Source organism: Mustela erminea, chromosome X (assembly GCF_009829155.1).
Source record: "Mustela erminea isolate mMusErm1 chromosome X, mMusErm1.Pri, whole genome shotgun sequence".
NCBI classification, from domain to species: Eukaryota; Metazoa; Chordata; class Mammalia; order Carnivora; family Mustelidae; genus Mustela; species Mustela erminea.
This window is the reverse complement of record NC_045635.1, coordinates 959,573-977,208: the sequence shown is the minus strand read 5'-3', so window position 1 is coordinate 977,208 and position 17,636 is coordinate 959,573. Positions and strand designations below refer to the sequence as shown.

Genomic DNA, 17,636 nt, shown 5'->3' with positions numbered 1-17,636 from the left:
GCCTCCTGGGCCGTGCGGGGTGATGAACCTCGTACCTGGTTCCCACCGTCCACGAGCAGGCAGGACCTCCTCCTCAAGGGACGGCCCAAGAAGGACTCCAGACTGTACGAAAGTCACCCCCTTTGAGACTCATGGGTTTCAACCCCTTTAAACTCACAGAAGGTGTGAGATACACGGGGCTTGATAGATGAACCAGTCCCGTTCTTTAATGGGAAGCCTGCAGGCCCAGCGAGGCCGATGTCCTGCCCAAGGTCAGCTTACTCTCAGAAGCAAATCCTGGGACTAGACATGGCCAACCTGCGTCCTTCCTGCTGGCAGGGACCTCCTACAGCGTCAAGATGATCTGCGGGTTCCCCTGCAGCCCTGTGGAGGTTAAAACAATGATCCTGTACCAGCAGGTGCTGTGTCCAGGTCTTGGAGACAAGCGTGTAAGTCCCAAGGGTTAGGGTTAGTATGTGGCTTGTCTGGGAAACAAGTTATTGGCTTGTCTGGGAAACTCGATACCTAAATTCAGGGTACCTGGTGCTCAAGAAGTTAGTGTTTGGGGGAAACACACACACACACGCACACGCACACACACAGACACAGACACACACATGCGTAGAGGCATCCCTTGTTCAAACGCTGCAATTGAATGTAGAACAGGCAAGTTCATAGACAGGGACCATGAGATGTTGGGGGCCAGGGTCTCAGGGAAGGGATAGGGAGTTCGTGCTTTATGGGGACGGGGCTTCCGTTTAAGGACGAGAACGTTCTGGAGACGGGTGGTGCCCACGGTTGTACGGTATTGTGATTCCGCTCAGGTTCTGCTCAGGGCCACGGCACGGGGCACCGAGAAAAGGTTAAAAGGGCAGATTCCACAGCACCTCTACTTGGCCACAGTAAAAGAAAGATGAAAAGAACTCGCCGTTATGGTGCCAAGGGAGACAGAGCAGGACAAAGGCCGTGTGGTCTCACTTGTACGCGGGACGTCAAAGGACACGAGAACCAAGGTCATCGACGCAGAGAACAGAGTCGCGGCTTGCCGGGGTGGGAGGCGGGGTGGGCGAAATGGGTACAGAGAGCACAGGGCACCCCTGCCCCACCTGAGATCAAGACAAAGTCTACAAGAGCGGAACTCGCAGAAGCGGAGAGCAGAAGGCGGTCCCCAGCGTCTGGGGGAGAATCGGGGCGATCGAGGGCGCTCCCAGGGCACAGACCTCCCGTGAGAAGCGGAATGAGTCCTGTGGCCGTAATGTCCAGCAGGGGGACGGTCACGGACTATCGCACGCTTGCCCGTTGCTGAGACAGCAGATCTGAAATGTCCTCGGTGACGACGATAAAAGAGTCACCCCGGGAAGGGGTGTGGGTTAGCTCGACTGCGCTCGTCTGTGCATCGAAATACCGTGTGGTGCAGCTCACAGGTGTTCAGTTTTGTCCCCTATGCTGCCAGAAATCCAGGAAAATGGAATAGAACAGGGTAGAAAGAAAGAAAATTGGACAGAATGGAATGGAGTAGGGTAGGAGACACAGAACAGGTTGGGTTAGAGCACAAGAGAGCAGAATACAATAGAACAGGACGAAATCAACAGAGTGATGGGCAGTTGACAACAGCCAGCAGAGACCCCCACTCCACCGTCAGCCCCCCAGAAATGCTGAAGCTCATGGAGACACCGCCCCCCCGGTTGGTTGGGTCAGTCGCTGCAGACCCACAGGGAGTTACCTCCTGGCGAGGATGGCATCATAAATGCCCCCCGTTCTCCTGCACTGGACGTCCTGGAAGCCGGCGGGAGCCAGGAGCGCGCGGTACTGGGCGGGGGTCCGCTCCCGGCCTTCCGTCTGCACCAGCATGTTCAGCGAGTACAGCTGCGTGGTCCGCGGGCCCCGACCGTCTGCATCCAGGAGGCTTTCGATCACCAGGACGCCGCCGCCTGGGACAGGGAGAGATGGCCGTGAGCAAGGGACCAGGCAGCATGAGGTTGCCCGCTCAACCTCAGAGGTTGGCTTCCCCGGCCCCTAGCCCCCAGCCCAGCCAGCTCTCCCACTGCCCTGGGTACCTTTCCCCCCTCATGCAGCCCCATGACCCACCTGGTTTGCAGGCGCAATGGACCCTCGCCAACAGCTGTGAGCATCGCGTGTCGGTCCAGTCGTGCAGGACCCTGGCCAGGATGTACAGATCTGCCTCCGGAAGTGGGTCTTTAAAGAAATCTCCTATAACACAGGCAGGTACCCTGGTGTCAGTCAGCAAGTCAACCCCACATGACCGCACCTGCACCCAGGATACAGGGTGGAAAGACCTCACCCTGAGCGGGGAAGACGAGAAAACTTGGGACAGTGTTTGGGGTTCCTTTCCATGGTTCGGATCTGCAAAATGATTTTATTTTTATTTTATTTCCTAAGGTTGCAAGTACACAGCTCTCCGAGCCTTGATTTCAGGACGCCCCGAGCCATCGGTCTGCAGCTCCTGTCTGACGCGTTGAAGTACGTCAACAGTCCATGCGTGTTTTCCTGATTGAAAAATGAAAATGCCCAAGAAAGACCCTCCATGTGTCCATGGTGTCAAAGACTCAAGTCTTGTAATATTTTTCCTGCGAGAAGAATCAATTTTGGAGGAAATCTTGGATAGACCTGTGGTGTGCGGGGTCAACCGGCAGCCAAATGTTGTCCAAACTCTACAAATTTGCAGGGATTTGGGAAGACTGTGCACTGGATTCTGCAGGAGTCAGTCCATCACGCTGCCTTGTCCTGAGGCGCCCAGGAAATCTGAGGTCCACAGGCATTTCCCTATGATGTAGGGAAGACCACAAGGGGACTCCTCCGAACGGATTTTCTTCCATCAGCCACAGAAGATGGGGTTCGGCAAATTCTGGCCCGGGGGCCACATTTGGTGGGCCGTATGTTTGTGTACAGCAGGCGAAGGAGACAATCCAGACCCCAGGATGAAGAACACATGGGCGGTTTCCACCAGGTTCCCCTCCGTGACCAACGACGAGGCCGGCAGAAGCCCAGTTCAGCTGAGTAATAACAAGGTAATCTGCTCTCTCGCCCGACCCCCGCAACCTCTGAAGTCTGTGTGTTTCTCCCATTTTCCAGAGGAAGCACATCAATTCGTCCCAAGACTTGTGATAAAGACTCTCAGACGCCAGGTTTGGGGTGAGGCGAGTCGGGCCCTCTGCTGGCTGCAAAATTAAAGGGGCCCCAAACCTGGTCATCAAGATTTCTTATATTTGAATGTGATGTTTTTTTTAAATATGAACAATAAGTCCACCCACCGTAACCCAAATATCCATGATGGGCAAAGCTGGGGGATGTTACATAAAGCCAGAATCCAACCCTATGGGTAGAAGACCCCAGCCACATTGATGGCGTCTGAGCCTCAAAATGGCAAAGTCTCTCTCATGTTCTGAGTCAGCAGATGTCCGCGAGCTTCCCTTCAACCCAGTTCACGTATCAGCAGGGATTTAGACACCCGCGTGCAGGTCTTGGGGTCTGTGTAAGAAAAGCAACACCAGCTGGGGGCTTAAGCCACTGGCATCCATCCACTCCCAGCTCTGGAGACCACATGTCTGAGATCCCCGCGGGACAGGGATGCTGAGATCCAGACGGGGCAGGGCTGTGCTCTCTTCTGAGGCTCCGGGGGAGGGTCCTTCCTGCCTTTTCCAGCTTCTGGGGCTCCAGGAGTCCTTGGGCTGGTGGCCGTGTCCCTTCCATCTCTGCCTCCATCTTCAGGTGGCTTGTCTCCTGCATCTGTGTCTCCTCTTCCGTTTCTCACAAGGACCCCTGTCCTTGGATTCAGGGCCACCCTGACCCAGGATGAGCTCATCTCAGATCCTTCCTTTCATTACTCTGCAAAGACCCTGTTTCCAAAGAAGGCCCCATGCACCAATCCTAGGTGGACACAAATTTTGAGGAAACAGTCTTCCATCCAGCCAAATGCTCGAGAAAGAACTAAGTGTCAGGACACCATCTAGCCGAACGCTGTTTTCCAAGCGTCGCGGACGGTAATTCTAAGTTGAGGGCGGTTGCCTGCAGGCAGAGGAAGCCGTGCCCACGGCGCGACCTCGGCCCAACCCGAGCCCCCGGCGGAGGCATCTGTGTTTGCCGGTGCACGCGCAGAGAGCGCGGAAGCCACCCACCTTCACAGAAGCTGATCCGCGGGTCCTCCAGGAATGAGAAGTGCTTCTTCGCCGTCTGGACCACCTCGGGGATGTCGAACACGGTGACCTGACACCCGGGGTACAGAGAGGTGCACTCCTTGGCCAGAGCCCCAGAGCAGCCTGGAAGCAGACATGGAACAGGACAGGCAGACAGGAAGGTATGAGGAACATGCGTCTTGGCTCACCATGGACCCTTGGGAGGACGTCCATGTGGGGGACATGGTTCTGCCCCCCATGGAGGTGTTCACGGCTCCATCGTCACCCGTGAGCCCCCAAATCTTCAAATCTTCCTGGCTGGACCGACCTGCTGATCACCATGACCCCGTTCTGTGTGCCTCATAGGCAGACACACACTTGGGAACTACAACAGTCCCATGTGGGGCTGCCCCGTTATCTAAGGGTTCTGCGGCACAGAGAGACCATGGAACATGCCCAAAGTCTCACAGCAAGCCGAGCACAGGGGTCACTTTTGAATAAACCACACCAGGGCTCCCAATCATGGCGCCCTGCTCCCGAATACAGTGGAGAGGAGGTTGCCCCGATGTGGGCTACAGGTCTGAGCACCTCAGATCTGGAGACCAAGGACTAGGGGCCTCTTGGATGCACCTTGCTGCCTGTCTGCATCCCGGGCAGCTCGGTCCAAGGCAGCAAGTCATTGTGTTGCCCAAAGGATGGAGCCACACCCAACGTCAGGCTGGCATCACCCCCAGAACATGCTCCTGGGCCAACATGGTGTCGGGAGCCCTTGAATCCCCATCTAATGGGATTCATGCCCTCGTGCCTCCTCTATGGGACCAGCAGGGGCGGTCAGGGCAAGAGCACTTGCTTGAAGGGGACCACGAGTTACACCTGGCCGCCCCGACCTCCACCCACCCTTTAGGACAGGGACAACCCACCGACCCACACCCACCACTCTTATATCTGCTCTAGGATGTGCCACACCCAGTCTTCAGCCCCAGAAGATGGTCAAGACATGGGCATTCCTCTCATCCGTGTTAGCATCAGGACCCCCAGAGCCCAGAGGTCCCTGCCAGCCCCGCAGAGCGCTTTGCCTGTCCCAGGAAGGCAGTGTGGGAAGGTCGACTAGATGGCCCAGCTGAGTGCTTTCCAAGAGCTCCATGACTGGTGCACCCCACCATGGTCCAAAGCCTTTCGTGTCTCAGTGAGCAACACCAATGTCGACCCCTGTGTGGCCTGGGCACCGGCAGCGTCCCTGGAGGCAGAGAGTCTCTGTCCCGCCCTGATGCACGAGGTCAGAACCACAGAGGGTCCACCCGGTTCCAGGAGAAGCTGGGACCCTCTCAGCCTGCAGGACACGTGCAGATGCTTTCTCCCCGATCCTGAATGGCGGCCCAGTCGTCTTCCCTCCCCAGGGGACACTAGGGAGCACACTAGCCCCAGCTGTGGGGCCAATGCTCACCGCCAACGTCACAGATGAGTGGGAACGGGGACAGGTCAAAGGCGGCCAGCACGTGCCTCCCGCTGACACTCCAGACGTCTGCCAGAGCCCTCAGGAACCGCAGCCGCTCGCCCTCGGATCTGCACGCAAAACCACGCCCGTCAAGACCGTGTGCACATCCAAACCGGGGAGAAGCGTTGGCCGGAGCAGGGGACTTGGACGAGGGTGAAGCCCAGGACGGGTCAGGAGGCACCAGCCTTGGGGACTCTGCACCCCTGCCCATCCTTCTCCCCTTTCCCAGCCCCCAGTCAGCTAGGAACCCTGCAAAGAGCCATTGGGGCTCCCACACCCGGGGGTTGTGGAACCAGACCCTACGCCAACAGCAGCGCCATGTGCATTCTTAGAGCCGACCTACTACCTGGGTGACTCTGACCCAAGCAAAACCCATTCCTCATTTTTCTACATCTCTGTTCCTGCACGTAGAGCCCCTGGGACAGAAGGACAGATTCCCGCGTGCCCAGGACACTGACCAACACCAAAAAAATATGTCGTCTTTTTTTTTTTTTTAAATTTTAAATATCAACGTCCCTGTTTTGCTCTGATTGGACCCATGTATTCCTCGCGGCGAGTGCGTTGAAAGACCATCCATCCCACAAGCGTGGGCACTCGGCATTACCTGTAGATCGCGGTGAAGAGCTCATCCGAGGGAACCCCAAACACCTCTGGATACTGGTTCTTGCCGTCCCTGCAAACGGGCAGGACGTGGTCACCCGGGATCTGACACGTTCATGGAGCGCCCGCTGGTGCACACGTGGGATCACACAACCTCATCTCCCGTCACAGACAGGACAAGCAGGGGACGGGAGTCAGTCACCAAACACACGCTCATACCCCCTTCTGGGCCGGCATCGAGTCTGCTCAGGGCGACAGGCTGCACCACGAGCCCAGCTCTGCCGTGTGAGCAAGGAAGCAGTGGGCTGTAAAGACCGTCTGAAGGAAGCTTGGAAATAATGTGCAGTCAGGGGACGCGAAAGTCCACAGGATTCATCGGCTGGCCTCCGGGGACAGCAGAAGCCTTGCTGGGCTATTATCAATACCTATTGGTATCTGTCATCTATCTATACCCACTTAGCAATATCTATTATTTATATATGTCTTCTAATGCATATCAATATCTATCTATACCTATCAATATTTATTCATCTATTATCTATTAATACTATCAATACCTATCCATCAATATCCATCTACTATCAATCTCCCTACCTACCTACCCATCTACCTATCCATCCATCTGCCTATCACAAATCCATCTGTCTACCTGTCCATCCATCCAACCATCCATCCATCCATCCTTGTACTGTCACCCGTCCCTCCCTATATCTATCTATCCATGTAACTATCATCTATGTGATATAGATCCCTATATCTACCAATCATCCATTCATCCGTGCATCCGTCCACCTGTTCAACCATCCAACCATCCACCATCCATCCATCCACCCATCTAGCCATCCCTGTGCTAACATCCATCCATCCCTGTATCTATCTACCTACGTCTCTACCTGCCCATCTATGCATTCCTCCATCTCTGACACTGCTTCCCAGTTGCAGGTGATTCTGCCGCCAAGATGCACTTGTCAATGTCTGGGGACATTTTTTTTATTATCATGACGGGAGATGGTAGTGGTGCATGATGGGAGAAGACCAGAGACACTGCTCTACGCCCTGCAGAGCCCAGAACACCCCACCTCAGAGAGTGATCCAGCACCAGACACCCATATCGCCAAGCCCAAGAGCAGCTGTGAGACACACAACCATCGCGATTCAGGCAGAATCTTGTTGTGCGCAATCTTCCCCACCTTGTCTCCTCGGCCCGGGGCCCTTTCCCTGGAGAGCATCAAACCACAGGACTCCTAACTGGGCAGATTTGCATTTCTTGAATTCCTTCAGCCAAGACCATGAGGGTTTCTCCGATCTGCTCTGGCTGTCCAGACCTAGCAGTGTCGTGTTTGATCTACAAGAAACCTGGCACTTCAGCTGCACAGATGCCACGCAACCAGCCCCCAGGGAGCCCCGGCGCAGCGGTCCACGCCATCAAGGCCATGCCCACCTCACAGCCTGGGCCAGGTGGCCCCAACACAGGTACGTCGTCCTGGCCAGGTACCGCAGCATGTTGCCTTGGTACTTGGGACTGGCCCTGACCAGGTAGGTGCTGGAGAGCTCCGTGTTTTGATACAAGGCTGAAAACAAACCCAGAGAACACAAAAGGCGAGGTTAGATTCCAGGTCCTTGCCGTGTGCTGGTGCCAGCATCGGCAACGTCAGGATTCTCGCGCTGGCAGAGCAGATTCTCTCCCAGGGGCTCATCTTGAAGAGCAGGGGGGCACTGGGCACCTGACACACCTGCTCAATTCCGTTTTGGCAAATCCCATTGGAAGGTCTGGAGCAGCAGGTGCTAAGGGCAAGGAGGCTGATGGGGAACCCTATACTATAATCTGTGGGCTTTAAAATAACACCTGATAGGGACCTACCCTCTACTGGCGACATGACCATCTCCGGAATGGGAGTCACGTGGACGGAGTCCACTGTCTTTCTGCCATGCTCAGCCAAGCAGCAGGCAACCAACCCCGGGTGAAGCCCTGCAGGCAACGTGCAGCACCAGGACCACAAAGGCCCCCTTGCTCCTGGGCCAGTGCCCTGCTGTGACCTACTCCATCCTGCAGCATCTGCAAATGGCCAGTCCCGTGCCCAAGCCTACCTCCCCTATCTCCTTGCGTGGGGACCCTGCTCCCCACGGAGCCCCCGCTGTCTTGCATGAGGTGGTCCCCAGCTGGGTGTCGGCACCCACCCAGCGCCCCAGGGCCAAGGGACAACTGATAATTGTGCCAGACGCTGCCTCTACGAGCATTCCCTGCCCCCGCTGTGCTGTCTCCCGGCAGGGGTGTCCTCCTGGGGGTGCAAGCTCGGGGTCAGTCACCCCAGTACGTGTCATGGGCAAAGACTATTCTCAGGGAGTGGCGAATGCTGGTTCCAGCTAGCTTGCACCCTCGTACCTTCTGGATTTCCACGCCTGGGCCTCTGAGAGCAGTCAACCCCCACAAGATGCTCAAGCTTAGCCATCCCTGAGTATGTGCAGCCCACAACCCCAGCTGCTGCATGACTCCATGCCACAGGCACAAAAGCCACTGAGCACCGCTGCCGCAGCCAGGCCAACTCTCCTGTTCTTGGGCACTCTGGCTCTAGCAACGCTTTCCACATTCACCACGTCATGAATCGACAATTCAGAAAATGGTCAAAAGGAGGGGCATACAGCTGAAACCTCTCGTCATCACCATATTTCACAAGACAGAAGTCATTTCCACAGCAAAACAAGAAGGTACTATTGCAAGGAATGGCAACCCTTTAGCGGGATAAATTTAGTTGGATGAAAAGTACTCCCTTGTGATTTTTTTCCCCCATTTTGTTCTTGCTCATTGGATACTTTGTGAGGGTGCTAATGTGAGCACCAGCATGTAGAGACCTCTCTACAGTGAGGTCAGCAAAACAGCCTGGGCACTCAACCTGGCCCACTGCTTGCCTTTGTAAATAAAGTTTTATTGACCCCCCAGCCACGCCCATTCATTTACATAACAGCTACGTGCTTACCTTTTCCCCTCCTGGTTTCGGCCTGAAGCAGCTTCAGGGACACGCAGGTGTCCAGCAGGAGTTCCGTCCCATGGGAGCTGGTGCTCAGTCGTGCAGCCACCGCCACCGCACCCAGGGGCTCCGGGGCCTCCGCGAGAAGGTCAAAGACGCCCAGCTCGCAGGCGGCAAACAGAACCTCGGAAACAAGGGGCCAGCTTTGAGCGCCCTAGGAACCGCCCTCATCCCAGGGAGCCAGGGGTGTGTTTTCAGGGGACACTGCACTGCTGTGGGGAATGCTATGGCTGTTCCTTGAAAAATCAAACACAGAATGGCCACAGAAACCAGAAATCCCACTTCTCTGTGTGGACCCAAAGACTTGAACGTGTTCACGGATGCACTGTCGGTGGCCCAAACATGCATTTGTTTGGTGCATTTTTATGGCCAAAACATGCATTCTGGTGGCCAAGCGTGCATTACGGACAAATGGACGAGCCAATTATGGTCCACGCACACAGTGGACTATGATGCAGCCTTGAGAAGGAAGGGCGTCCTGCCCCTGTTGGGACACGGGGGGGCCTTGAAGACATGCTGGCCAGTGACATAAGCCACACACAGAAGGACGAATCCTGTGTGATTTCATGTAGGTGGGGTCCCTAGAGGAACCCCACCTAGAGAAAGAGAGAGTAGAGGGTAGGGTCAGGGGCTGGGGACGGGGATGGGGGTAGTGGTTCATGGGGACAGAGCTTCACTTTTTTTAAAAGTTAAAGAATAAAAATAAAATTTTCAAATGCAACGTTCGAACTCATTGAAATTTGAATTCGAATTTCAAAATGTAAAACAAAATGCGCACCACTTAAGCAAACGTTCAAATATTTGAAGCAGACTAGCTAGCATAACGAAAACAAAAAAGAAATAAAAAGAAAAGAAAAGAAAGGAAATTAAAAGAAACATGCGTCCACTGTGCACTCGGAAGGACCTGTTCCTACGGCTCCAGGAGCTGTGGGGTTGACCAGCTGTCTGGACTGCGGCATCTGTGAGACGGGTTGGTCCCCAGGGAGGGCGAGGGGTGGTGCTGCCGACTGCGTTCAGGGTGTCGCAGGGCCATTCACTGGCTGGCCGGCTCGGGGAAAGGGGAGTCTGACCAGGTCTGGGCTTCTGCAGCACCCCCCCCCCCCCGTCTGTCTTCAGAAGCTCGGCTCTGAACCTCTCCCTCCTGGCATGCCCAGAACAGCGTCACTCGGAGAAGCCAGCAGCCTGGGAACCATTGTAGGAAAGAAACACCCTCTGAAGGGAACCTGTGGTCCCCAAAGGGAACACCCGCAGAGGGACAGGGCCCCGCACTGCCCCCTGCAAACCCATGTTGAGTTTCAAGACCCCGGTCCTCGCCTCTCCTCGGTTAGCAACTATAACCTGCGGGCACAAAGTCAGGAACCACGTTGTTTCCATTTTGCAAATGGTTTGTGTTGTGTTGCTGGTGTTCAGAGGTCACCGGTGTTCCCCAAACCGTGGTGTCAGTCTAAAACCGTGTTCTTTGTTTTCTTCCGTGTACCTGTCTACAGAACTTAGCAGGTCGTGCCTGAAAATAATGCATAAGGCATAAAACGTGGCTAAGTCCGTGCATTTTTTTTTTCTCCTCCTACAAGACCGGGGCGACCTCCCCGAGATTACTGGCCAGGATGGAAGCACACACTCATGTCCCACATGCGCAGACGGTCCTAGAGCGCAGGTGCCTCCCTCGGCACTCGCTCCATCAAGTGATCGGCCCTCGTCCAATATGGATGTGAATATGGAAAATGGTAAGTCCCATCTCCGTGCTTCGTGAGGTTGTAAGTAGGGTGGTTGTTGCGTTTTCACTGAGCGCACGCGAATCCCGACACGCGCACACGGCCGTGGCGGGGTGTGCAGTGATACTGCACTCACTGTTACTCTGTGATGCGGGTCCTGTTAACTCGGATTCCGAGAAAGCAGCGTATTTGGACCCTAGCCTGGCTGACACCTGGGGCCGGATGACTGTCTGCGGTGAGGCATCCTGCACTGTAGGCTGTGGGGTCGGATCCCTGGTTTCCACCCGCCACATACCAGGAGCACCTGCATCCCGGCCGTGACAACCAAAAATGTCCCCAGACCCTGCCCAGTGTCCCCTGAGTAGGGGGGGGCGTGTCCCCATTTGAGAAGCCCTGGAGGAAAGTTCTATCAAGGTTATCCAGACGTCCCACCTATAAAATTTGATTAAGCTCCTATCAAGCTGTATCCGTGTGGGTTCTGTGAGGGTCACACAAACTCTTATGCTAGCAACATTGTATCAAGTCACGTGAATGTTCTACTCCTTGTTCTAGTAACATTGTATCCAGTCATTCCTCTGTGAAGGTTGCAGAACCACCCTAGTAACATTGTATCAAGTCACCTGCCCATCCACTCCTTGTTCTAGTAACATTGTATCAAGTCATTCTTCTGTGAAGGTTGTACGAACCATCCTGTTAATGTTGCAAGAACTCTTCTGCAAGGAACCCCTGTACATATGAAGGGCTTCACTCCGCCGCTTCAAGCCTTATTCTATCAAGACGGCATTAACGCTCCCTCGAGTGAAGGGGTGTCGTTTCTTATTTTGCTACAGTCGCACTCACTCCTGTTACGATTCCAGGACATCTTGTGCTGAGCCGTTAGGAACTCCTACCGCATTTAGATTTTATTAACTCCTTCTATCAAGGTCATATTGAGTTTTATTCTATCAAAGTCATATTAAGTACAGTTCCGGGAAGGTTATATTAAGTCTTACCCCATCGAGGTCCTATTCAGTATTATTTTATCAAGATCTGATTAAGTTTTATTCTATCAAGGTCATGGTTAGGTTTTACGGTATCAAAGTCGTATGAAGTATTATACTCTCAAGATTGTGTTAGGTTTTATTGTATCAAGGTTGTATTAAGTTTTATTGTATCAAGATCCTATTAAGTTCTTTTCTATGAAGGTTGTATTAGGTTTTATTGTATCAAGATTGCATTCAGTTCTGTTGTACCAAGATCCTATTAAGTTCTTTTCTATGAAGGTTGTGTTGGGTTTTATGGTATCAAGGTTGTACTAAGTTTTATTGTATCAAGGTTGTATTGGGTTTTATTGTATCAAGATCGCATTTTATTCTATTGTATCAAGATCCTATTAATTTTTAAAGAAAATTATTATTTTTATTTATTTTTATAAATAATAAATAATAAATAAATAATAGTGATTATTTTTATTTATTTTTTATTTTATTTTATTTATTATTTATTTTTATTATTTTTAATAAAATTTTATTATTTTTATTTATTTATTTATTTATTTATTTTATTTGACAGACGGAGATCACAAGTAGGCAGAGAGCCAGGCAGAGAGAGAGGAGGAAGCAGGCTCCCCACTGAGCAGAGAGCCTGATGCAGGGCTCGATCCCAGGACCCTGAGATCATGACCTGAGCCGAAGGCAGAGGCTCTAACCCACTGAGCCACCCAGGTACCCTGAGATCCTATTAAGTTCTTTTCTGTGAAGGTCGTGTTCCATCTTCTTCCATTAACCTTGTGACAATGGGGTAACACAGCGTCACGTGTACTGATCCCAAAATTTATAACGCGGCAATGTGAGCCAGAAGACACCACCCCAACTGGTCTGGAAACACTCCACGAGCACAAGTAAGTCACGTCTTGAAGCAACAGAAACGCAGTCAATTATTATGATTGTTTGGTCGAAGCGCGGTCCTTTTCCTCACCTCAAAGGCTCTGCAGGAGGAATGCTTAACCCGTGGGGGTCGACAGACCGAATCGGGGGGGACCTGTGAGCTCGGTTGGGGACGACGTGTGGTTTCCGTATTAGTGACCTCCGCCCAAACTCAGCACCTGCTTTGGTTATGAATTAAGAGAAAAGCACGGCCGTGTTAGGGTGTCCGGGACTCAGTGACCCAGGGAAGACAAAACGTCTCCGTGTCGTGGGGTATCTGACCCAGGGCACCTGAAACACCGCTGGCAAGTACACGGTGCCACGGTGCCCGTGGGTTTGACCCTGCGGGCCGCACACATCCCTGCAGTCTTGGAGTCCCCGGCCCCGTGCCCCAGCGTCCGCCGTCCTTAGACGTCTCTCTGCCTTGTCGATGCTCAGCCAGTACACAGTGAAGCTGTGTGTTCTCCGAATTCGAGGCTCACTGCAAAGAGCCGGGGAGGGTCCCCCCGACCCCGTCCCATGAGAGAAGTCCACCGCCGCCCTGCCCAGCAGCTGTGAAGGTTCTCCTGCCGTCTGCGTCTGCACAGCTGTCCACATGGACACGTTCCGCACCTGAACCCTGGAGATTTCCAACACAGCGTGCGTGTGTCCCGCCAACGTCGACCCCCCAGCCCTGACACCGATGGAGCTTTAAAGTATAAAATCTAGGGGCGCCTGGGGGCCTCAGATGGTTAAGCCTCTGCCTTCGGCTCAGGTCATGATCCCAGGGTCCTGGAATCGGGCCCCGCATCGGGCTCCCTGCTCAGCAGGAAGCCTGTTTCCCCCTCTGCCTCTCTCCACTACTCGTGCATGCTGTCTCTCTCAAATAAATGCATAAAATCTTTAAAAAAATAAAATAGATAAATAGATAAAATCTTGAAAAAATAAAATAAAATATAAAACTGAAATTCACATAGCAGGAGAATCGGCAACAGGCGTTTTAAACAAAAACAACTCCAGGATGTGTGGGTCGTTCACTGCCTTGTGAACCACCACCTCTGTCCGGTTGCAGAACATCCCCGTCCTCCCAAAAGGAGAGGCTGTGCCCGTTGGCTGTCCCTCCCCACACCCCTCTCCGCCACCCAGCGACCACCACCCGGCTTCCTGCTCCAGGGATGTGCTGTTCTCGGCGTTTCGCGTCAATGCCACCACAGCCCACGTGGCCCGCGTGTCTCCGGTTTCCGCACCGGATCTGCTCAGCCACAAGAAGGGATGACATATTGACGCGCGCCACGTTGTGGACGGACCCCCAGACTCGCCTCTAGCTTAAGCCATCCCTGGCTGTTTCGTGTGTTAATGAACGAGCATCCGTGTGACCCTGTCACAAAATGGGTTTTCAGTGTTTCGATCCCGTCTTTGAATAAAGTGCCCCTGTGGAGGACAAGTTTCTGCCCGGACACCTGCCCATGGTGCCGGGACAGTCCACCCTGAAAGAACACTCTGTACCCATTAAGCGGTCACTCCCCATAGCCCCTCGCCCACCTCCCGCCAACGGGATCCCAGCGCGCCCTGCGGAACGTTGTCCCCGAGCTCCTACCTGGGAGACCATGAACCCGTTTGCATACTCGGTCAGCAGACGGAAGGCCTGTTCCTCGGGGGAACTCATCTTTGTCCCACGCCGGGCTGGCCTTGAGAGCCCCCGGTTGTCCCCGCGGCAGGGCGTGCGGGTCTGTTGGCAAGCGCTGGGGTGGCCGGCGGCTCTGAGCGGCTTTCTGAGCTCCTTGCCGGAAGCCCAGTGAGAGCCAAAGGCGGATCACTCCAGAAAATCCCATTAGCCCTATTAAGGGGATGACAAAGCTTGAGGGTCCTTGCTGGCTTCCTGCTGGCTCCTTCTGTCCCCGCTGCGCACACAGCCGCAGAGCAGCCCACACCTCTCCCCTCCCTCCCCACACCATCAGCGACGGAATGGATCCCAAACTATAGGCTACCACTGATGACTCATTTCAGGGACTGAAGATGCGCTAGTCCCCTTGACACGGACAGACAAATGCGTGTCATTAATCTCCCAGGGCTACTAGCATCACAAAGGACCCAAGACCCACTGGGCTAAAACCAAGGGACTTATCTTCCCCCAACTCTGGAGTCCAGAACCACCACCGAGATCCAGACGGGGCAGGAGCACTGAGATCCAGGCGGGGCAGGATTCAGGGACACATTCCACGGACACATCTAACCCCCAGTAGACAGGGCGAGCTCAGCGGCCTTCCACGGCTCAGGGTCCTGCCAACGTTGTCTGAAGTCACGTCCTCCTTAGTTCTGCACAGCCAGCAAACGCCCTCCACCCCTTCCACGGACTTGGGCTCTGAAGCTGTTACTAATCGTGTGTCCTGCTGCTGATAACACTGCACGGTAGGGACTTTAGTGAGGGGGTCTCCGAAATGTGGCCTCTGAAACACGATCATGTTATTTGTTCCCCCGGCCCATGCCGTCCATCTGTCGGTGTCCCAGATGTCGGGAGCAGCTCAGGTGACAGACAGCAAAGGCCACACGTGGACAGTGGGCTCCCGTACAGGAGAGCAACGGCCTGTCCCCGTGCCGCTCCCTCCAGGACCTCCCCTCCCCGTGGGTCTCACCCAACCAGAGCCTCTGTGCCACCAGTCACTGCTCTTGGGGTCATGCTCCGCTGTTCTCTATTAACACCAGCGACTTTGTGCAGGAAACATGATCATCCCAGTAGCCACGATCTCCAGGCCACAGACATGAATTCCGGAGACTCCGGGCAGACAGCAGGGAATGCGGGGCGACCAGGCATCCTGGGGATGTGCTGGCAGCAGGAGGCACGGCGGTAGCACTGCAGGCGCCGGGTGAGGCGTGGAGGGGACATCGAGGTGCAGCCTGAGACCCTGAGGCTGGCGGGGGGCACCGGGTCCATGCTGGGGCAGGACAGGCCAAGGTGCCCATCAATGGGGACATCATGGCAACTGCGCAGGAGACTGGTGGCAGGAGGGGTCTCATGGCTGCAGGAAGGGTCACCTGCCATGTTCGTATTTTAGATTGTCTTGTGTTGCATTTCATTGCTTTTCATTTCATTTCCTTATTTTATTTCTATTTGTTTCTCTCTTTGCACTTGTTTTACTTTTTATTATTTTCTTTTTTCATCGTTTTATTTTTCGTTTTATCATTTCGCTTTTATTTATTATATTATGTTACTTTATGATATCCCTTTATTTTATTTTCTAAAGAGATCGACTTATTTTAGAAAGCGAGAGAGCACAAGCAGGGGAAGCAGAGGGAGGGCTCCAGCGCGGGGCGCAGCGCATGACACGGGACTCGGTTTCGCGACCCTGAGAGCCCGACCTGAGCAGAAATCAGAATTGGACGCTGAACCGACTGAGCCACCCAGATGCCCCTATATTGCTTTATTTAGAAAATTCACACATTAAGACTTACTGAACCAATTTATTGTTTTTTTTTTTATCTCATTTCACTTTATTTACTTGATTGTTTTTGTAGGTCACCTTAATGTCCCCCATACGAGGCGCCGTCTTCCTGGCGTTGTGCAGTCACCATCCTTTGTCCTCTGATCTGAGCATCCGTCTGTGGCTCCACACATCCCACAGGCGATGAGGGCCATCCCTGGGCTCCCCAGTCACTGTGCAGGCGTCCAGCTGGTATCTGGGACCCTCTCACTGGCACGGTCTCCACCACATCCTGGCAGACAGCCTGGCCGTGTCTCCGCAGCCCTGCACACACCACCACTTATGACCGCTTTCCACAGCGCAGCTGCCGGAGTACAGACTTCTCCTCCGTGTGGACCTCACGTCAGTTTACCAAGTTCTCCGAAATTTCTCCCTGGTACGTCAATAGCAATGACCCTGAACAGGGATGCCTGTGTGGCTCAGTGGGAAATGACCCTGAGCGGACGGCCCAGCGCTACGAGGTCTCCTGCCTCTCGTGTTTACGGTTGTCTCCGAGGCCGGGGGTCTTTCGTGGCCTTTCAACAATATTTTCCACGTTTTATGGAGCCTGCAGTTCCTTGCAGATCCGCTTCTCGGTACTCGGTAGCTTCTCTGCTCTTCTGGATGCTTTGTCCTCACTGGGACACCTTCTAAGGGGTCATCGTTGATGTGTAGAGTCACGGCAGGCTCTCGTCACTGCTGATGCATAGAGACACGACGCACGGCAGGATCTCTTCCCCGCTGACCTGCAGAGACGCTGCGGATGTCTGTGCACCACTCTGCGTCCTGCAATCTCTAGCAAGCCAACCTTCTCCAGGTGTCTTGAGATTTTCGTGTGGGTGATTAAAATGCCCGCATGTGATCAACACATGGCTTCTTCCTTTCCAATTCGAAGACCAAGGGAGAGGAAGAAAACCGACGTTGGGTACGTTTGCAGGAACCTTTAACCGACCCACGTCTCTTGTGATTATCCCCATATGTATTCAGCTTGTGATTGACGTACGTTCCTTACTCATTCATTTTGGCTTTAATGACATGCCCGGGTAGTGCTACTGCTTGTCCTGGTCCCCGTCGCAGGGTTTACTCGATGTGAAGTTCCAGTCCAGCTTGCTTTGTTTCGGAGACAAAAAGGCAGTCTTTCGAAAAGCGGAAATTGCACCATTTACTTGATAATCCATGAAAACCAGCTGGGACCTGTATGAAAAGGTCACGTATCTGAACGCATGGTCACCCACTCATTTTCCGTTTTTCCTTGTCCTGACTCTTTTTGGCCCCGGTATGTGCCCCCACCTGTCTCTCGGGCCCTCTCTGATGCTCGCTTTCAGGAGCAAAGCCCAGATGGCGGCTGTA

At 53.8% G+C, this 17,636-nt stretch overlaps 1 protein-coding gene across 1 annotated transcript; it reads right to left on the bottom strand.

Annotated features, from left to right (window-relative positions):
• Positions 1-254: 254 nt before the first annotated feature.
• Positions 255-15,024, bottom strand: ASMT (acetylserotonin O-methyltransferase). The gene is made up of 8 exons (XM_032331743.1): positions 14,426-15,024; positions 9,183-9,357; positions 7,649-7,778; positions 6,212-6,280; positions 5,557-5,675; positions 4,116-4,256; positions 2,068-2,190; positions 255-1,910 (listed from the first exon to the last, which is right to left on the bottom strand). The coding sequence occupies exons 1-8, from the start codon at positions 14,492-14,494 to the stop codon at positions 1,699-1,701; spliced, it is 1,038 nt and encodes a 345-aa protein (XP_032187634.1). The 5' UTR covers positions 14,495-15,024; the 3' UTR covers positions 255-1,698.
• Between the last annotated feature and the right edge of the window lie 2,612 nt (positions 15,025-17,636).